The 20145-nt window shown below is 35.9% G+C and overlaps 1 protein-coding gene across 2 annotated transcripts in view; it reads left to right on the top strand.

The window, feature by feature from the left end:
- WAC (WW domain containing adaptor with coiled-coil) overlaps positions 1-17732 on the top strand; it is an 87831-nt gene extending 70099 nt beyond the window's left edge. For both annotated transcript variants that reach the window (XM_012803321.2, XM_023511467.1), the window contains 7 exons: positions 6228-6473; positions 8149-8271; positions 9119-9267; positions 11865-11983; positions 13433-13619; positions 14653-14780; positions 16279-17732. In XM_012803321.2, coding sequence (XP_012658775.1) covers positions 6228-6473; positions 8149-8271; positions 9119-9267; positions 11865-11983; positions 13433-13619; positions 14653-14780; positions 16279-16348 — 1022 coding nt within the window. In that variant the 3' untranslated portion in view covers positions 16349-17732. The remainder of the gene's footprint in view (positions 1-6227; positions 6474-8148; positions 8272-9118; positions 9268-11864; positions 11984-13432; positions 13620-14652; positions 14781-16278) is intronic.
- The last annotated feature ends 2413 nt before the right edge of the window (positions 17733-20145 follow it).

Raw genomic sequence — 20145 nt, 5'->3', positions numbered from 1 at the left:
CAGCCTCCCAAGTAGCTGGGATTACAGGCACTTGCCACAAGGCCTGGGTATTTTTTATTGTAGTTGTCATTGTTTTTTAGCTGACTTGGGCTGGGTTTGAACCCACCAGCTGGGTGGCTGGTGCTGTAACCACTGTGCTACAGGCCAAGCAAAATGTGAATGTATTTAATAGCATTGCATTATGCACTAAAATGGTAAATTTTATGTTATCTATATTTTTTCAGGATAAAAACAATACAAGGGAAAGATTGCCAGTACATACTGAAAGTTAAGATTAAAATGCGGCCAATTTCACTCTTGATTAGTGACAACAGTGTGGTAGTGTGTAAGTTGATGCGTCTATGCAGGTCAATTTTGCAAAATCTGTTATCTTTTTATATGTATTAGCATGATATTGCGAATGCATAAAATAAGTTGCAAAAAATACATTGTCTTTGTTATGAAACATAAACATATTTATATATATTCCTAAATGCATAGCAGTTGTTCTAGGATATATGGTTAAAAGTAGTCAGAAATTCTAAAATGAAAGTCACAGTAACATTATAATTGTCACCTAGCTACCTTAAATTTTTTTCTATTATACTAGCATACTTTTTCTTTATGACCTCCTGTCTCCCGTGTAACACCAGTACTACAGAATAGAAAAAACGGGCTGCCTTTGATGTAGCAGTAGTTTAAACTTCACATGTTCCTATGTCCTGTTCATTATTACAGCAGCTGTAAAAACACCCTAGGAAATTTATGATTAGAAGTGCAGTTATCACCAGTGTCTTACTAGATTACTATATATTGAGTTACTTGACATACTGTAAAAATGTAGGTCAGAAATTTTGAGTTTGGTTTATGCTCTCTAGAGTAGTTTGAAAGGGTATCTATAATTAGAAAAGTAGAATGAAAATAATTTAAACCTTTAAAAGATAGGTTATAGTAACAGATTTCTTAATCTAGTCTTCAGTAGATTACTCCCCCTCCTGCCAAAAATGGGAAATACAAGTGAATTATTATAAAGCATAAGAATTATAAAACATACGGGAAAGGTTTTATCTCTTAAATACACACAATTTAAAATCAAAGGATGACATGCTTATGGAGCACGTCAAAGAATTAGAGACGTACATGTCATAGAAATGTGCAGTGTGAGAGTGACGGAGAGTTTGAAATAGCTTAGGAAGAAATGGGTAAATATTTTAAAAAGATCATAGGCAAAGTCAAAAATCTGAAACTTAATACTAGATACCATTCCATTACCAAAGACTGATTATGAAAGAACACTTGAAGTAACCTAGGTTTCTTGAATGCTTTGAGAAAGTTTGCATTGAAGGAATGAGAGTAGGGCTAAATACTCTAAGAACGGAAGAACCAGTTGAAATGACTCCATAATGTAAAACACTGCTTTCCTTCTCTTATTCATTCTTTGTCTTAAACTGTTTCAAAGATCCACATTTTCTATTTATGTTTAGTTTGATAAAAATCTATAATCATGTTATGAAATGCATTAGCCTCACATCCTGATAAATCAGATTCCAGCTTAAAAGATTTCAGACAAATTATTAATTAAAATGTGCTATTGATTGGTATATGCAAAGTACAAGATTATTTACTTCTTCCAGATAGTATTTTTGTTGCCTTTATGGGTATAAAAAGTGGTCAAGTATTTTTAAAAGATGTGATTTAAAATCAGTCCAAGTGAAGTTTGTCTCTAAAGTATATAGTACTACTTCCCTTTATGAGTATAGCATAAAACGAAAGCTATTCGTTGTCTTCTTTGACAGGTACATTGATAGAGATCTGAAGCTGTCTCCCTAGTGTCATCAGTTTTGAGGCCAGTCAGAGAGATTGGCCTAGAAGTAGAGTGCCCATACACATGCACTTTAGTTAGCTTTGTGGGATTCAGTCATCTTTTGGCCTCCAGTCAACAAATGTATGTTGGTGCCAAGTACTGTTTTGCATTAGGCTGCAAAGATAAATACAACAAAATTCCTCTCCTGAAGGAGAAAGTAATAATAACTATTATGTAATAGAAGATGCTGAGTAATCTGGTAAATCTGTGTTAGGGCACTCTGAACAAAGAGGACTAGCACTAAGGCAGCACCTTAAATGTAAAACTTCTACCTTTTCTGTTAATGATAAAACTAAAAAACTACATCTCATTTGATTGTATGTTTGCATAATTATTAAACTGAGTTATTAGTTTCCAAATATATGTAGATTTAGGCACACAATATAAGAAATATTTAAATCTGTAATATACTCTGAAAGGGCATTCATCTGAGTGTCTTCTGGAACGGTGGGTGGAGCTGATAAAAAAAATAGTGTAATTATAGTATGCTGAAGATATACCTGAAAGATTTAGCTTTCCTGTCATTGATCTGACCTTTACTCCACTTCTGTATTGTGCCATATTTTTAAGTTTTGTATTGCTCATCTTTTTCAAAGCTTTTAAAGTTAAAAGGAACTTTGGACATTCTCTCGTCTAAATTTTTCATAACCAGCAAGGGATGCTAGAATTACATAAACAGCTTTTGACCTTTGCAAATTCATTAGAGCTGGAATGGAGCCCCAGTATTTGTGTGTGTGTGTGTGTGTGTGTGTGTATTTAACTTTAGAGGTGATCCTGATAGGCAGACTTCCTTTTAGTAGAGAAATTCTGGCCTGTGGAGATGTCACTTGCCTAACAGTTTTCATAAGTAGGATCAACCAAATTCCACACTAATCTATACTGTGTCACGAAACTGCAAAAGAAATCTGTTCCAGTTAAAAAAAAAAAAAGTAGAAATTGGGCAGTGCCTGTGGCTCAAAGGAGTAGGGCGCCAGCCCCATATGCCGGAGGTGGCGGGTTCAAACCCAGCCCCGCCCCCCCCCCCAAAAAAAAAGTAGAAATTAAGGATGTTAGTTATTTTTTTTTATGGTGGTGATGTGTATTGGTTTCCTATTTGGGGGTATTTCCTTTGCTTGGCTTGAGGGCACCACTGGAGGATTTTTAAGCCCATCTGTTAATTTTTTAATACTATGAATAGATTATGGATGCAGCAAAATATAATTGAAAACATCCTCGTACCTCCTTTGCCAACTCAGTACTTCTGCTTGTTCCTAAAGGCAGGAGAAAAACCCCAGAAATAACAGAATAGGAAGATAATTTCAGAGAGATATAAATACCAATTTAACTGTGTGTGTACTAAGTAAAAATGTAGAATATTACTTAAGATGCCCTGAAGTTACGTGAAAGGACCTTTAAAAGTGATAATAGGAGACCTCCATCTCTGCAAATTAAAAAATTAAAAGTAGCTTGGCATGGTGGCATGCAACCGTAGTCCCAACTATTGGAGAGTCTGAAGCAGGAGGATGGCTTGGGCCCAGGAGTTCAAGGCTTCAGTGAGCTGTGATTGTTCCACTGAATTCCAGTCTAGGTGACAGTAAGACTTTGTCTCATATTTTTATTTACTTATTTTTGAGACAGAGTCTCACTATGTCACCCTTGGTAGAATGCTGTGGCATCACAGCTCACAGCAACGTCAAACTCTTGGGCTTATGTGATTCTCTTGCCTCGGCCTCCCAAGTAGCTGGGATTACAGGCACCCACCACAACATCTTGTTTTTTCTTGTCATTGTTGTAGTTGTCATTGTTGTTTGGCAAGCCCTGGCAAGGTTCGAACCCACCATCCCCATTGCATGCAGCTGGTGCTCTAGCGGCTGAGCTATAGGCACTGAGCCTGTCTCATGTTTTTTAAAGGGAAGGGGTTGTGATCTGGAGAAAACTGCTGATAAAGTCTGTGATTGATTGCCCCACAACATACAATAATAGCAGAATTTTCACAAAGAAAGAATTTATTGTTGGTTTCTTTATACTTGTCTAAGAATCTAGGACAATAGGCTGAAAATAATAGGCAGTCAGTATCCCAGACTCAAGGAGCCCTCCTTAAAAGTAATCTTAAGCCTTCTGAGCTGCTCGTGGTTAATCACACACCCTTTTACTCCAGAACAGGGACAGACGCCACACTTGCTAGTGTTTTGATCATGTAAGTGGTGTTGTGAAAAGACTGCAAAGGGAATCCCTTTTCAGTAAGCTTGCCAGTAATGTATATGCAGTCTTGAAAATCTTCAAGAAGTGGTTATGGGTGAGAAATTAAAGATGCTTTAGAAAGAGGTTCATATTTAATCTCTGTACCAATATTGTACAAAAACATACATGAACGTCTTGAGTAGTCCAGTCAGAATGTTGTTACCAAAAGGTCTTTTTGTAATATTTTTTTCTTCCATTAAAGTCACATATTAATAAAATTCCACAGAATGAAACACCAGTTTATGCTTACTTTCTTGTTGGTGGTCATTTGGATTACTTCCAGGTTCATGCTAGAATAAAGCAAAGCACAGTGCTACTATGATAATTGTTGAATGTTTCTTCTCACTTATATATTACCAGTTTCTCTAAGGGTATATATGTCAAGGGAATTACTGGGTCATGAATTGTTTGTGTCATTACTCCTTCATAATGCTAAATTACTTTCCATGTGGTTGTATTGATTTATTCTGCACCAGAAATGTAAGGCAGTGTTCCAATTATTCCTTGCCAACATTTGGTATTGTCACACTTAAATATTTTTGCCAATATGGTGAGTGTAAAATCCATCTTGCTTTATATTACATATTCCTGATTATGAATGAAAGGTTGAGCATCTTTTCTTGCATTCCTTAGCCATTCAGGTTTCTTCTGTGAAATCTCTTACGTCTTCTGTGCATTTTTCTATTGGATAGCTTATCTTATTTATAGAAGTTCTTTAAAATATTCTTGTTACTGGTACTTTGGATATAGTTTTGCTTTTTGTAACATTAGAAATCTTGACATCTTGAAAGATGCCTTCCTGTGTTTTCTTCTAATAGTATAAAGATTTAAATATATACAAAAATTCAATCATGAATTGGTTTTATTTTAAATGTAAGTGATTGTATGTCTGGCAGGGAAGGTCCTGCTAGCTTTGTTTTTCTTCAGGATTTATATTAGTTTATCAGGACCAAGTATCTTAACACTTAAAATCCTAGCACCCTTTGGAGGTCAAGGTGGGAGGATCACTTGAGGCCAGGAGTTTGAGACTAGTCCAGACAAGAAAAAAGACCCCCATCCCTACATTAAAATGAACAAAATAACATTTTAAAAAATGCTATTAGGACTTTGATTACAATTGCATCAGATCTGTATAAATTTGAAACAGCCACTTTAAAATAAATTCCGTGCATGTTTTATACATTTTCTATCTCTAAATACTATGAGGTGGGATGGTGGGGTTTTTTTTTGTTTTTTTAACTATTTAAAGGGTCTTTTTTAGTGCAGATGTTTAAATGAAATATAGATAGCTCATTGCCATGTTTATTTAATTACAAAAGGAAAGTAGTTCTGAAACTCAGTATTAAATATAAAAATTCAGAATAAGAGTCTTCTATTATTCATTCATCACATCCTCACCCTTTTTGGGGGGGGGGCACCTTGGTGCCTATCCTGATTCGTATCAAGGCTATTATGTTTAGGTTGGTTTTTATGTACTTACAGTGTTCTTTACCTTTTTGAGACAGAAAGTCCTGTAGAATTACATTATCCTCGGCTCTGCGCCTATAGCTCAACCGGCTAAGGCGCCAGCCACATACACCTAAGGTGGCGGGTTCGAATCCCCAGCCCGGACCCGCCAAACAACAATGATGGCTGCAACCAAAAAATAGCCGGGCGTTGTGGCGGGCGCCTGTGGTCCCAGCTCCTTGTGAGGCGGAGGCAAGAGACTCGCTTGAGCCCGGGAGTTGGAGGTTGCTGTGAGCTGTAATGCCACGGCACTCTACCCAGGGGGACAGCTTGAGGCTCTGTCTCAAAAAAAAAAAAAAAGACATTATCCTCCTATACTAATGGGAACTTATTTGAATGTATGGTTAAAATAATAACTGTGTTTCAGACAGCATTACTAGTAGGCATCACATCAGACATGTGTATGGTTTATTATGTTTTGTGACTTCAAGGAAGTTATGTAATCTTCCAGTTTTGTCACCTATGAAATAGGGATACAAAAATGCCTGCTTCATTATACCAGTCAGTCAAATACTCAGCACTTTCTGTGTGATCCCTTGTAAGAGTTGATGAGATTAAATGTTCTCTACCTGACACATGTAAGATATTTCTTTGATGTTTTGTTCCAGTTCCTCTGTTCAAGTAATTTTTTCAGCCTTATTATCTTCTTTTTATTTAGAATCTACATCAGGAGACAAATCTGTATCACATTCTTGCACAACTCCTTCCACATCTTCTGCCTCTGGACTGAATCCCACATCTGCACCACCCACATCTGCTTCAGCAGTCCCTGTTTCTCCTGTTCCACAATCACCAATACCTCCATTACTTCAGGACCCAAATCTTCTTAGACAATTGCTTCCTGCTTTGCAAGCCACGCTACAGCTTAATAATTCTAATGTGGACATATCTAAAATAAATGAAGGTAAATTTTTCATAGTAACAATTTCTTAAAATGCATTTGCATTGGACTAAAATACTCAGCTTATGAGTAGTCTTTGTTTCCTTTTGAAATTTGGAATTTATATTCCCCAGGGCTTAAGATCATTGGTAGTATAATGAGTTATTTCTGTATGTTTTTCAGGACTTGCTGTGTATTTGGTAGTTACTTGAGGGAAGCCATTGTGTGTGCTTAATGTGTATGGTGAAATTTCAAGTAAAAAGAGTATTTTTGTTAACATTACTATAAAAGCTTTCTATTTCTAGTCTATTTCCAGATACTTGTATGGGCATAATAAAAAAGTATTTAGAATATTAAAAATACCCTAATTCCTAGAAGAGTAGGAATTTAGTTACTTAAAATGCTTGAAAAAAATTTGAGAAAGTAGGTAGGTACTGAATAAAGTTTTACAGTTTTTTCTGATTAATTGTATCATTTGATTTCAGCCTTGCCTTCCAATTTTGTATTAAAGTGTTTAGACCGTTAACATTGAAAAGGTCTGAATAAAAGTGGATATGGTTTTAATTTGAAAACCGTTTGGATTCATACATTAAATCCTAAGCACATCGTACACTGTCCTGTTTAATCTCTTTTTTAATGTACATTTTCACATAATATATTTGTAGTGATAAGTGGTAAGAAGTTCTTTTTTAATACTAAGAATAAAACTATCTCGGGCTAGTTTTGTTTTGTTTTTTTGTTTTTTTTTTTGTCCTCAACATTTTTATATTTTGATCTTATTCTTTAACTTAACTATGGTTTTCTCATTTGATAAGTAAATGTTTCATTTAGACAAAGTGAGGCCTTGAAACAGTTTAAGGCAACACTAGTATAAGATAATTACAATAATAAAAGAGCTTATGCATCAAAAATACACAGTATTTCTATATGTTTGCTTTTTGGGTGGGGAGGGGGGAGACAGAGTCTCACTTTGTCACCCTTGGTAGAGGGCTATGGCATCACAGCTCATAGCACCCTTAAACTCCTGGGCTCGATTATCTTAGCTCAGGCCTCAAACCTGTGAGTTCAGGCAGTCCACCTGCCTCATCCTCCCAGAGTGCTAGGGTAACAGGCATGACCCATTGCACCCAGCCCTGCCTGCTTTTTAATATCCATTTTTAAAAGATTATTGGAGTGGGTGTTGATTGTGGTGTTTGAGTGCTCAGCTTGTCTAAAAAAGCAATCATGTGAAATAGAAACCATTTATCCAGTTAATTCTAAATAATGTACCAAGTACTTTACTTGCATATGGCTAGGTTTCTGGCTTAATCAGAAGTTCCTATGAATATTCTTTAGTGTTTTTTAACACATCAACTGCCATGGTAGAAAAAAAAGTTTTCCTTGTGGTCATGGTGCTTTATTAGATTAGGATAGGTCAAGAGACATGTAAATTATACACGCACATGCTTCACAAGGCCCCGGGCTCACCACTAGTGTATAAGTTAAATAAAACTTAACATGGCAGTTAATGTGTTAAAAAGTTTATTTTTCTCTGCCTCAGATCATTTCAATCTTTAAATTCATTGTATTGTTTCCTGGGCTCTTAAGGCTAGTTTGAAACATGTCAGTTTTTTCTGGGGTCTCTTTGGGCTTTTGAATTGGTACTAATGCCCCATATGCCTCTGTTTTTGTTTAAATTTAGGAAATAATATGTTTTTAGTTCTTACAGCAGCTGTGACACAAGCCTCACTGCAGTCTATAATTCATAAGTTTCTTACTGCTGGACCATCTGCGTTCAACATAACATCTCTGATTTCTCAGACTGCTCAGCTCTCTACACAAGGTATTCATACTCTTTGCTATCTCTAGAATAATAGTTTGATCTGTTTGATAATTAGTAGTGGTTTTTAAAAAGTTTTTAAAGAGATTATCTAATAATTTTTATGTTTGGTTTTGCAACACTAGTATATACTTGCTGTATTTTTATTTCCTTACCAGATGAAGCACGTTTAGACTTTTAATGTCTTGCTATCAAGTCTATAATAATGTAAATAATCAGAGTTTAAGTTGTTTATAAAATCTTTTAGTCCAAAGCTGAAAGTAAACTATGATGTACCTTCTGTCTTTGTGAAACGTTGCATGTATTTGAAGAGTTGAAGTTTGGGTCAGGTTGATGTTAGATAGTTTTTGACCAGAAAATGTAGAAATTGTCAGTTACTGCTTTGAATTAGATATATTCCTCTTTATGAAGTATCCAAATAGAGGAGAAATACACTCAGGGAAGTGAACTTTTTTGGTAGGGTGAGAAACAGAACAGGAATACCTGGTCTGGAATGGAAGTATAATAATACAAAGTCTTGTATAATTCTCTGGTTAACCTCACAAGCAGGAGACTTTCAGGGGCACCTCTTTTTACATGTAGAATAAGAAGAAATAAGGATATTGAGGAGGCCTTCATGGAATAGGTTCAGGTTTAGTTTCCTTTCCCAGTCTGAATAAGGAGAGAGTGTGCTTAATCTCCTAACACATAGCTGAGTCATTAAGGATGTCTTACTCTGACTTACTTGTGTATATGTCCTCAGAGGGTGTAGGGTGTATAGACTGATGCAGAGATCTTTACTACATATATTATGAAGGTTTATAATTAATTTAATTTTTGTTTTTGAAAGTAATTGCTTCGTTCTTTACAGCCCAGCCATCTAATCAGTCTCCAATGTCTTTAACATCTGATGCATCATCCCCAAGATCCTATGTGTCTCCAAGAATAAGCACACCTCAGACTAACACAGTCCCTATCAAGCCTTTGATTAGTACTCCTCCTGTTTCATCACAGCCAAAGGTATGTCTCCTTTGAGGGAAATTTGGAAGCTGAACTACTTTGGGGAAATTAATGTTTTAGAATCTGTATTGTAGAGAAAGCCCTCTGAGAATGCAGTAATTGTGAAATGAATGACAGTTGAGTGGTAGTTGATGTAGGTTAGAATTTCTCAGTTCACTGAAGAGTAAAGGGGGGACCTGAATCCTGGCTACTTCTATACACCATCCAGGCCCATTCTCTATTGGCTTTGGGATTTGTGATATAAAGGATGAGATAAAGATATACAGAGTTAGTCTTAATGTTTATAAAATTTTCAGGCTCTGAAAGACATGAGAATCTCTTCCAGTAATTTTTTTCATACTTTTATTTAAAATGAGTCTAAGCTAAGAGCTGTATGTATTATATTTGACTTTCACATGAGAATCATTTATCTCATTTAATAGCTAAGGGAATTAAACTTAGATTTTAATCTAGTTTTTGTAGAGTAGAACCAGAATTTGGAATCTAGGTATTTGTGAGTACAGAACTCAATTTACCAAGCTGTACTGCATGTTTCTTCAAGCAAAATCTTAGATTGGTGGTTCCTTAGAACACAGAGAATGGCTGGTCTGTTCTTACTGACCCATGAAACAGGACCTTAGAATGCTATAGTCAAAATTTGTATCACATCATTTTGAGTCTTGGGCCAGAATTCATGAGTAAATGCCAATTGTATTCATTCTTGGCTTTTGTACATCACTAGGAAAACATTAAAGCTTTAGAATGTTCTAAGTCGTGACTTACTTTTTTTTTTCCTTTAATTCTTAATAGTGTTACGGATAAATTCTTTTTAGTAGTTGGGAAACAATAGCTGTTTCGAACATTTTAATGCTAAGAAATTCTTTATTCAAACAGTATATTAACCAGAAGGCAAAAAATAAAAATACATTAAGACACATAACTTGAAGGTAGTAGAAAACTTGAGGTGTTCTTATTCATCCCATCCATACCTTGACCATTGATCTGTGAGAGTTTTAGGATCAGTCTAGATCAGAGGTCTTCAAACATTTTAAACGGGGCCAGTTCACCGTCCCTCAGACCATTGGAAGGCTGGACTGCGGGCCCCGGGACGAGTCGGCTGCTAAGCAGGACAGGCAGTGGTGGCAAAAACACCTGGCAGGCCAGATAAATGTCCTAGGCAGGCTGCGTGTGGCCTGTGGGATGTAGTTTGAGGACACCTGGTGTAGATTTATATTTTTAATTTCAAGTTATTTTTATTGTCATTGCCTATACTTTGGTGGAGGAAGAATTTAAACATGAATTTTCAGTACCAAAGAGATTTTATTTTGAGAGCTTAGAGCTTAAATTCAGGGTGGTATTTTTAAGAGTACTGTAGATAGTGGCTAAAAGTGAAATAAATGGTAGTATAGTAATTTTACAGTCTTTTGGATTCAAAAAACCTTTGTTTCAAGTTGTTTTAAAAATTAATTGGACACGGGCTTACGTAGAACTTACTAAAAGTTCTTTTTAAAAGACTTTGGACTAGAATTGAGAGGTAATATCGAGAAGTAGAAAGACTTTCCAGATATGTTTGGGGAAATTAGTAATCATCTAAAACAAACAAAAATCTAGCAGCCCAGAGGATATTGACTTAATCACAAAAGGCTTGCATCTCTCTTTGTGCCTTAATTTGAAGCTTACATTTAAACTGTTTGTTTTCTCTATGGCACCTGAATATAAATAGTGTATGTATCCCTCTGACCTCTTGGTCTATCTTTGTATGAGAGCATGTTTGAAAAAACTCTCAAGTTGAATTTGTGTAGTTCATAGCTTATTCTCTGTGAGACCAATGTATATATTTCTCTCTATGTGGTTGAAATCTGAGCATCTGTAAGATATGGTAACATAGATATTCTACTTTTACTGCTAGAAAAGTAACAAACAGGAAGGGAGAATTTATTTCTTATGCTGTGTTAGGAATGTAATTTTATGGTGTTGGGTCATTTAACAAAGAAATTAGATCTAAAATTTCAAAACGTAACTGTCTTCTAGTCTTTGGGACATTCTTTGATCTCACTTTTAAAAACTCTAGATTTTACATTATTTCAAATTTTTGACTGGGTCTTACAGGGAGAGGTGTATATATGATTTGAGGGCCTAGACAATAATTTACCCAATTAAATATGTTTATGTCCCAAGTATTATTTTTTTTTTTTTTGAGACAGAGTCTCTGTCACCCTTGGTAGAGTGCCTTGGTGTTACAGCTCACAGCAACCTCAAACTCCTGGGCTCAAGCGATCCTATTGCCTCAGCCTTCTGAGTAGCTGGGACTACAGGTGCTTGCCACAATGCCCGGCTGTTTTTCAGAGACAGGGTCTTAACTCTTCATCAGGCTGGTCTTGAACTCTTCAGCTAAGCAATCCACCCATCTTGGCCTCCTAGAGTGCTGGGATTATAGGTGGGAGGCCACCTTGCCTGGCCTATACTATTAATCTTAGAAAACAAGACAGCCCTGTTAATCACTGGCTAGTAGAAATAATAGGAAAGTTTCATTGATACTACAACTTTTGCTTTTCTCTAGTTTCCATGCTATTTGTCTATGTAATAGAAGCCTATCTCATCAGATTTTGACTTTTCAGGTTACTACTCCAGTAGTTAAGCAAGGACCAGTGTCACAGTCGGCCCCGCAGCAGCCTGTAACTGCTGACAAGCAGCAAGGTCATGAGCCTGTCTCTCCTCGAAGTCTTCAGCGCTCAAGGTAAATTGAGACCATGTATTGAGATACATTATTTTCTTCACTATGGCATATTGTGTTGGTTGAATATTATGTTTGATAGAACTTAATCTTGGAATCCATGGATAGCCTAACATAGTCCATGTGTTATAAAATTTACGAAGATTTTTATATTACAGCTATATAATGGTCCCTAGTAGTGAAGCCTGGTTTATTTTGAAGAAAGTGATTCTTTTCCTTAATTTTACTTAGTGGAATAAGATGGGAATAAATATACTTGTACAAAAGGGGTGCACGTGATTTTACAACACTTTGTTAGAATTATATCACTTTTTAACCTTCTCATATCAGTTTTGATTTAAGTATATTGATGAAGCCAAAAACCTCACATTGGAAACTTGGGCCTATGTTTCCCAAGAGGTATATGTCAAGCTTTCCCAAAAGCTTCAACTCTAACCCTAAATGGATTGCTACTTAGATAGTTAAATAGTGCTATAATATGTTATCACTTTTCTTTGTGTTAACAATACAAAACTTTAAATGAAATTTGTTGAATGAGTGGTTTTCATTTAATTTAATTTCCTATTTTTATTTCATGCTGTGAGGTGGCAAAATAATTCAACTGTTGTTTTTATTGTTGTTTTCTAAACAAGCATTTCAGAACTTATACATCCAAATGAGAGTTGTTCCCTTCAAAATAATCACCTTGGGAAGCTGTCTACTTACTCCAGCAATGTTGCCATTGCTCAGAACATTTTTGGGAAATTCTTCTTTTAAATTGTCTTTAGAGGCTGCAGTATTATTTTAAATATCCTCAGTGATGAAAACTCTTCATCCTTTGGGAGATTTAGTTTTTGGAAATAACTGAAATTCATTCAAAGTCAAGTCTGGTGAAGCAGGTAGGAAATCAACTTGGGTGATTAAATTTTTTGGTTCTCACCACCATATCCCCAAACCCTCGCCCAAACCATTCACTTTTAAAAGAAGATGAACAATCTCAGAGTGTTAACTTTTTTGGTCTTGTTTTACCACTATGCTCATTGAGTGCTATCCAGTAAAGTGCCTGTGCTTTACTTCACTGTTTTATCCTCTGATTCAGCAGAACACTTTGTTCTGATGTTGAATAGTCGAAAGATAATGTTTTCCCCCTCCTTATGTAGATGAGCACCCTTTAGGGGTGCTCCCATCCCTAAGATCTTAGGACATGCCATTTGTCTATTTCTATTTTACATTGACCCTGACAGCAGTGTTCAGGGTTCTTCCCCCCCCCCCCCAAATGTATAATAGAAATATACTTTGGATCTTTGAATTCTAGTTGGTGTTAAAATAACATTTTTCTTAAAAATTAAACTCTGTCTCAAAAATTTTTTTGAATATCTTTTAAATTAAAGAAGGTATTAACAGGCAATTTCTAGGATACCCGGAAACTACTTTAAAACATTACTACACATTCAATTCTGTTTTCTCTTCTAGTAGCCAGAGAAGTCCATCACCTGGTCCAAATCATACTTCTAGTAGTAATGCATCAAATGCAACAGTTGTACCACAGAATTCATCTGCCCGACCTGCGTGTTCATTAACCCCTACGCTAGCAGCACACTTCAATGAAAATCTCATAAAACATGTTCAAGGATGGCCTGCAGATCATGCAGAGAAGCAGGTATGTTACTTGATTCACAGCCCATGCTTCACATTTGGGTGACTAGCTAAACGACTTCATTCAAGTTTTAGAAAATGTAATCTGGACCACTTTAAATTCAAACTGAATTTAAAATAACTAGTTTCTAATTTGATTATAAAATATTCGATATGTACTTATAAAGTGGTTTTTAACTTTCTGTGGTTTCACAAAGTATTCTTTTTTAGTAAAGGCAGGGTCTCATGTAACTCAGGTTAGCCTCAAGCAATTCTCTTCAGGGTCCCAAAGTGCTGGGGAAAATATTTTAATATTACCATAGTTACTATTACCAAGTACTCAACATTTAGCTCTGTGCTAAGGGCCTTATATTTTTATTTTTTCTTCTACTTAAAAAAAATTGCCAAGCAGTGCAGATAATGGATTTTCCCAGTTTTACCAATGGGCTTTTGCCACTCAGCCATTCTGATATTTTCAGAATCCATTAGAACTATTAACCTAATATGACTCACTCTCTAGACCAGCAGCTAGAAGTTAGGTGACTTTTTTTTCTTTAGGGGTGCTCCCATCCCTAAGATCTTAGGACATGCCATTTGTCTCTCTTTTTCATCAGATAATCACCTGGGTTATTCTGAAAGTATACAGAGAATACGTTATACATCTCATCATTCAGGAGGCTCTTCTATCAATATTGTCCCTCAGTTGCAAGAATAATAATCTCTTTGGCTGACCCACAATCTTTTATTATGCTGTTTTTTAAAGAAACCAAATGGGGAGATGTTAAAATACGTACTTGCGACCATTAGAGACATTTTCTTAAAATCATTTTTCTCCTAAGATGCACTAGCATTTTTGTGTCTTTAAAGGGAAGGAATTATTGGGGTGGCACCTGTGGCTCAAAGAGTAGGGCACTGGCCCCATATACCCGGGTTGGCAGGTTCAAGCCTGGCCCCAGCCAAAAAAAAAAAAAAAAAAGGAAGAATTATTATCTAATTTTGCTATAAAGTTCTACTTAGAAATTATCTATTTTATATGATCATTTTCTTTTTAATTATAGGCATCAAGATTACGTGAAGAAGCCCATAACATGGGAAGTGTTCACATGTCAGAAATTTGTACTGAATTAAAAAATTTAAGATCTTTAGTCCGAGTATGTGAGATTCAAGCAACTTTGCGAGAGCAAAGGTAAGTTTTTCACTGAAATAAATACTTCTTAGAATTACGTATCTTAACTCAAAGAACACAAAATTGTTTATGAAATTTTAAAGTTCTCTGATATATATTGTACTATGTTCTACAATTGCATTAGTATTTCTGGTGAGTGAAAAGTCATATAGATTTTATTTTAATGTATGATAAGTGTTTCATTAGGCTTCTTCCCTTACAACTTCCGTAACTTCCCTTATACCTCCATAAGTTCCAAAAATACATTTTTTAAAAAGTGAAATATTGACAGCAAGTGATTATAAATGTTCCTCTTGAATTGAGGTCAGCATTGTTTTACTTGAAGTTTCAAATTACTATTTATAATATCCTTGTCACTAATTGATTCCTTGGATGTTACAAAAATTTATATAGCAAGTTTAGTGATATGTATTACACCTGTTACCTTGGTTTTGTTTTGTTTTGTTTTGTTTTTTCCCTCCTAGATTCCTATCTCATATTTCTTTTCTTTTTCTTTCTTGATTTGGTTTTGCCCGGGGCTGGGTTTGAACCTGCCACCTCTGGCATATGGGGCTGGTGCCCTACCCTTTTGAGCCACAGGCCCCCTTGTCTCATTTTTCTTAATCTAGTATTTCATTCAAGTAGAATATCAAAGTCACAAAATAGCATAAGGTTTTTTAATGCATAATTAATGATAAGAGTGAGGACAAACTTTCAGTAGCTTCATGTCCTGTCTATATATAAAGGATTAGAGGTTGAAGTACTCACGTCTCGAAATCATAAATATTTGATAAATATCAAATGGAAATTCATAGTAAACTCAGGAAAGTGAATTTTTTGTTTTGTTTTTTTTTTTCTTAAATTACTGTAGTCTCCGAAAGTACTTTCTGAATATCAACTGTAATTCTTTTATTAGAGGATTTCTCTGAAATTTGTTCTAATGTATATAAAACTTCACTTTGGATTAATAGACACATCAGGGACTTTTAGGAAATTACGCTATTCATTATTGTATCTTAGGAAAACAGTATATACATAGTCAAATATCAAGCCAGTGCGTGATGATGTCAAAATCACAAATGTAGGCAGTAAATATCAGTAGTTCACAGAAGAGAGCGGGTCAAAGAGGAAGCGTTCTGTGACGTTAGTGGGAATCTAGTTACCTGTAGAATTTGTGTTCTGTTTTGTTTTGTTTTTAAATATATGGTATGTCATTTGAACTTCTGTTTGGTTCCATTTTTATGTTCCTTCATCTTCATTGAGAATTGCTCTTCTAAATGATTGCCACCTTACACTAGATATAATCTTACGGATTAGTGAGCCAGAAAACATGCAATATAGGTTTATCTTGTGATTAATTCAATCATTATATTCAAAATAATTATTGAGAAATTATAACCATTTTTGATTAGTCTTAATTAGTAATTACTCATTAAGATACTTTTTAAATTAAAGACTTGGTTTTTCTGTTAACATTTATATGTACACACAGATTCTAACGTCAGCTTTTATTTTTCAGGATACTATTTTTGAGACAACAAATTAAGGAACTCGAAAAGCTAAAAAATCAGAATTCCTTCATGGTGTGAAGATGTGAATAATTGCACATGGTTTTGAGTACAGAAACTGTAAATCTATTGCCCAATCTTAACATTTTTTGAGCTGCATTTAAGTAGACTTTGGACCGTTAAGCTGGGCAAAGAAAATGACAAGGGGACGGGGATCTGTGAGAGTCAATTCAGGGGAAAGATACAAGATTGATTTGTAAAACCCTTGAAATGTAGATTTCTTGTAGATGTATTCTTCACGTTGTAAATACGTTTTGTAGAGTGAAGCCATGGGAAGCCATGTGTAACAGAGCTTAGACATCCAAAACTAATCAATGCTGAGGTGGCTAAATACCTAGCCTTTTACATGTAAACCTGTCTGCAAAATTAGCTTTTTTAAAAAAATTTTTGGGGGGTTAATTTATCATTCAGAAATCTTGCATTTTCAAAAATTCAGTGCAAGCGCCAGGCGATCTGTGTCTAAGGATACAATTTTGAACCATATGGGCAGTGTATAAAATATCATGAAACAACTGTCTCCACACTTGCACCTGATCAAGAGCAGTGCTTCTCCATTTGTTTTGCAGAGAAATGTTTTTCATTTCCCGTGTGTTCCATTTCCCTCTGAAATCCTTGATCTGATTTTATCCATTTTTTAAAGCTCCTCTTTTTCTCCTTTCTTAAGGCACTGTTGCTATGGCACTTTTCTATAACCTTTTCATTCCTGTGTACAGTAGCTTAAAATTGCAGTGATTGAGCATAACCCACTTGTTTGTATAAATTATTGAAATCCATTTGCACCCTGTAAGAATGGACTTAAAAATACTGCTGGGCATGTGTGCTGAAAGTACATTGATTGCTCAAATATAAAGAAATGGCCCAATGAACATGGTTGTGGGAGGGGAAAGAGGAAACAAAGCTAGTCAGATGTGAATCGTATCTGTTGTAATAAACATGTTAAAACAAACAAAAATTGTTATTTTTCTTTTCCTTCGGTCAGTGCATATTAGAATTTGAACTACCTGGGGATTCTTTATCATAACTATTCTTGTTGAGTATTTATACTTAATTGAATTAATTCCTTAAGGGAGGTTTTGTTTAAAGCATAATAACAGGAAATTGTGTATAAGATATTTAATGAAATATGAAATTCAACAAGAATGATTAAGTCACTTCCCAAGTGGTTGTCATTTGTTAAGCCCTGGTTTACCTGTCTTGCTATTATGACATTTCATTTTGAAGGATGTTTGTGTTGTAGCTAACTGTTCAAGTCTGGTGCTGACTGCTGTTCTTAGCCATCACAAAACGCTAAATTTGTGTAATTGGAGCTTCCTGCTGTTACCTGGAAATGGTAGGAAAGCTCAGCTTTGTATATTGTTTCCTAAAGTATATTAAAATAAAAAAAGAAACTATTGCTACTATAAAATTACTTTGACTTTTTTTCTTTCCTAAATTATCAGTCGCATGTCTTAGCTTAACACTGCATCCAAATTGTAAGGGATTCTATATGGAAAAAAATCCGCTCCCCTCCAAAAATTCTTTTGACTAGAAAATTTTGTCATTAATTTGTAGGGTTCCCACTCCCCTTTGTTGAGGCAGATATGTGCTTCCAATACGGCCAACACCAAGGGCTTAATTTGATGTTAAAGACATCAACATCAATGTTACTACATTCTGGGATACTAACATTTCAAAATTGCACTAGTGCTTTAAGTATCTTTAAAGTATAGAAATTAATGCTCAGACCTCTCAAATTTTAAAAGTAAACTATAAGAAGTAGTTATTGTTGGTATTTTCTAAAATGCAAACAAAAATGCCTCAGTTTAAATGAGAGGAATTAAAATCTATACTGGAAGGGATTTTTTTTCTTGTAACTTAATTTTTTTTATATGTAAGAAAAGATAAATGTCCTACATTATATCACCATAGAATGTCCATTCCTGTGAGATTGTTAACATTTGCTGGACTTAATTAGTGCATATAAATGAAGCCCCAAAGAGATGTGATAAGCCAACACCCTTACTATATCTTTTCTAGAAAGAAGTGAGCTATTTCTGATGTAATAGGCAAGTATTTACTGATCAGATGGCAACTTGTGATTTAGACATTTAAATTTGATTTGCTAATAACTTACTGTGCTACACATTGCTCTATTCCTTTGTTTTTAAAAAATACTTTCATCGTTAAATCAGTCACATATATTCAGAAAATGCCTAACTTGAAATTTCTTAGTTTTTAAACACAGAAAATTAAAATTTGTGGGGAAATATTTTGTAATATTTGATCCACTTAATGATTCTATAGTAAAGTAATTTCAGTATTGCTGTTTAATCCAGACTGCTAGGGAATATCTGTTAAAAAAGGCATAATATCATGACAGTCTTTATCTGGTTGGCCTATTGCCGTACATGCCATTTGAACATGTGTTTTGGTTCAGACTATTTAAAGACAGAAATACCTGAATAGCCCCTAGGGAACTTCAGCGTTTTTTGTGCTCTGTTTTTCTGTTTCAAAAAGATAAGTCTACATTCCAAACATAAAAACTGGTACTATAACAAAATATAAAGGTGAGTCTGTTAGAAATTACTGTTAAAGAATCAGCTTTCTGGCTCGGCGCCTATAGCTCAACCGGCTAAGGCGCCAGCCACGTACACCTAAGGTGGCAGGTTCGAATCCCCAGCCCGGGCCCGCCAAACAACAATGACGGCTGCAACCAAAAAATGGCCGGGCGTTGTGGCGGGCGCCTGTGGTCCCAGCTACTTGGGAGGCGAGGCAAGAGACTCGCTTGAGCCCAGGAGTTGGAGGTTGCTGTGAGCTGTAATGCCATGGCACTCTGCCCAGGGGGACAGCTTGAGGCTCTGTCTCAAAAAAAAAAAAAAAAAAGAATCAGCTTTCTCACTTTCCCCCCATTTTCTTATTAATCTAACTTAATTTTAAAACTTGGACTAAAATCCCATATTTTAAGCACACTGAAAATTCACCTCTATGTTCCAACCCCTTTTGAAGACATTCTGCTTTTTTTTTTTTGAGACAATCTCAATGTGTCATCCTTGTAGAGTGCTGTCGCATCACAGCTCACAGCAACCTCCAGCTCTTGGGCTTAGGTGATTCTCTTGCCTCAGCCTCCCGAGTAGCTGGGACGACAGGCGCCCGCCAAAATGCCCGTCTATTTTTTGTTGCAGTTTGGCCGGGGTCGAGTTTGAACCCGCCACCTGCACCGCCCGACATGCTGCTTTTAATAGCCCAAGTGAGTGGTTTTATTTTTCTTACGAATCTTGCATGTTTCACAATTGTAAAATCTTGGGGAGGGAGTACTTAAAATTTGGCAAAAAATCATTATCCCATTTCAGAAACAGTTTTCTTGTTCTGTTGAAACCCAACCTTAGGCTCGGCACCTGTGGCTCAAGCGGCTAAGGCACCAGCCACATACACCTAAGGTGGTGGGTTCGAATCCAGCCCGGACCCGCCAAACAACAATAATGGCTGTAACCAAAAAATAGGCAGGCGTTGTGGTGGGCGCCTGTGGTCCCAGCTACTTGGGAGGCGGAGGCAGGAGACTCGCTTGAGCCCAGGAGTTGGAGGTTGCTGTGAGCAGTGAGGCCATGGCACTGTACCCAGGGTGACAGCTTGAGGCTCTGTCTCAAAAAAAAAAAAGAAACCCAACCTTAGCTTTAAGGGTTTCTGTTGAAACCTAACCTTAGCTTTAAGGGAGTTTCAAGGAGGGCATGGGCAGGGTCAGAAGTAATCCCCACTCTTCTTCCGACGGTAACTATGGTAGTTCAGGACTCAGCACCACTGTATTTATATATTGGATTTGAATATACAGATTTCTTTTCGAT

This window comes from Otolemur garnettii, unplaced genomic scaffold, assembly GCF_000181295.1.
Source record: "Otolemur garnettii isolate 467f Iridium unplaced genomic scaffold, OtoGar3 scaffold00019, whole genome shotgun sequence".
Classification (NCBI taxonomy): Eukaryota; Metazoa; Chordata; class Mammalia; order Primates; family Galagidae; genus Otolemur; species Otolemur garnettii.
The sequence above is the reverse complement of the archived record's forward strand: the minus strand, read 5'-3'. Positions and strand labels throughout refer to the sequence as shown.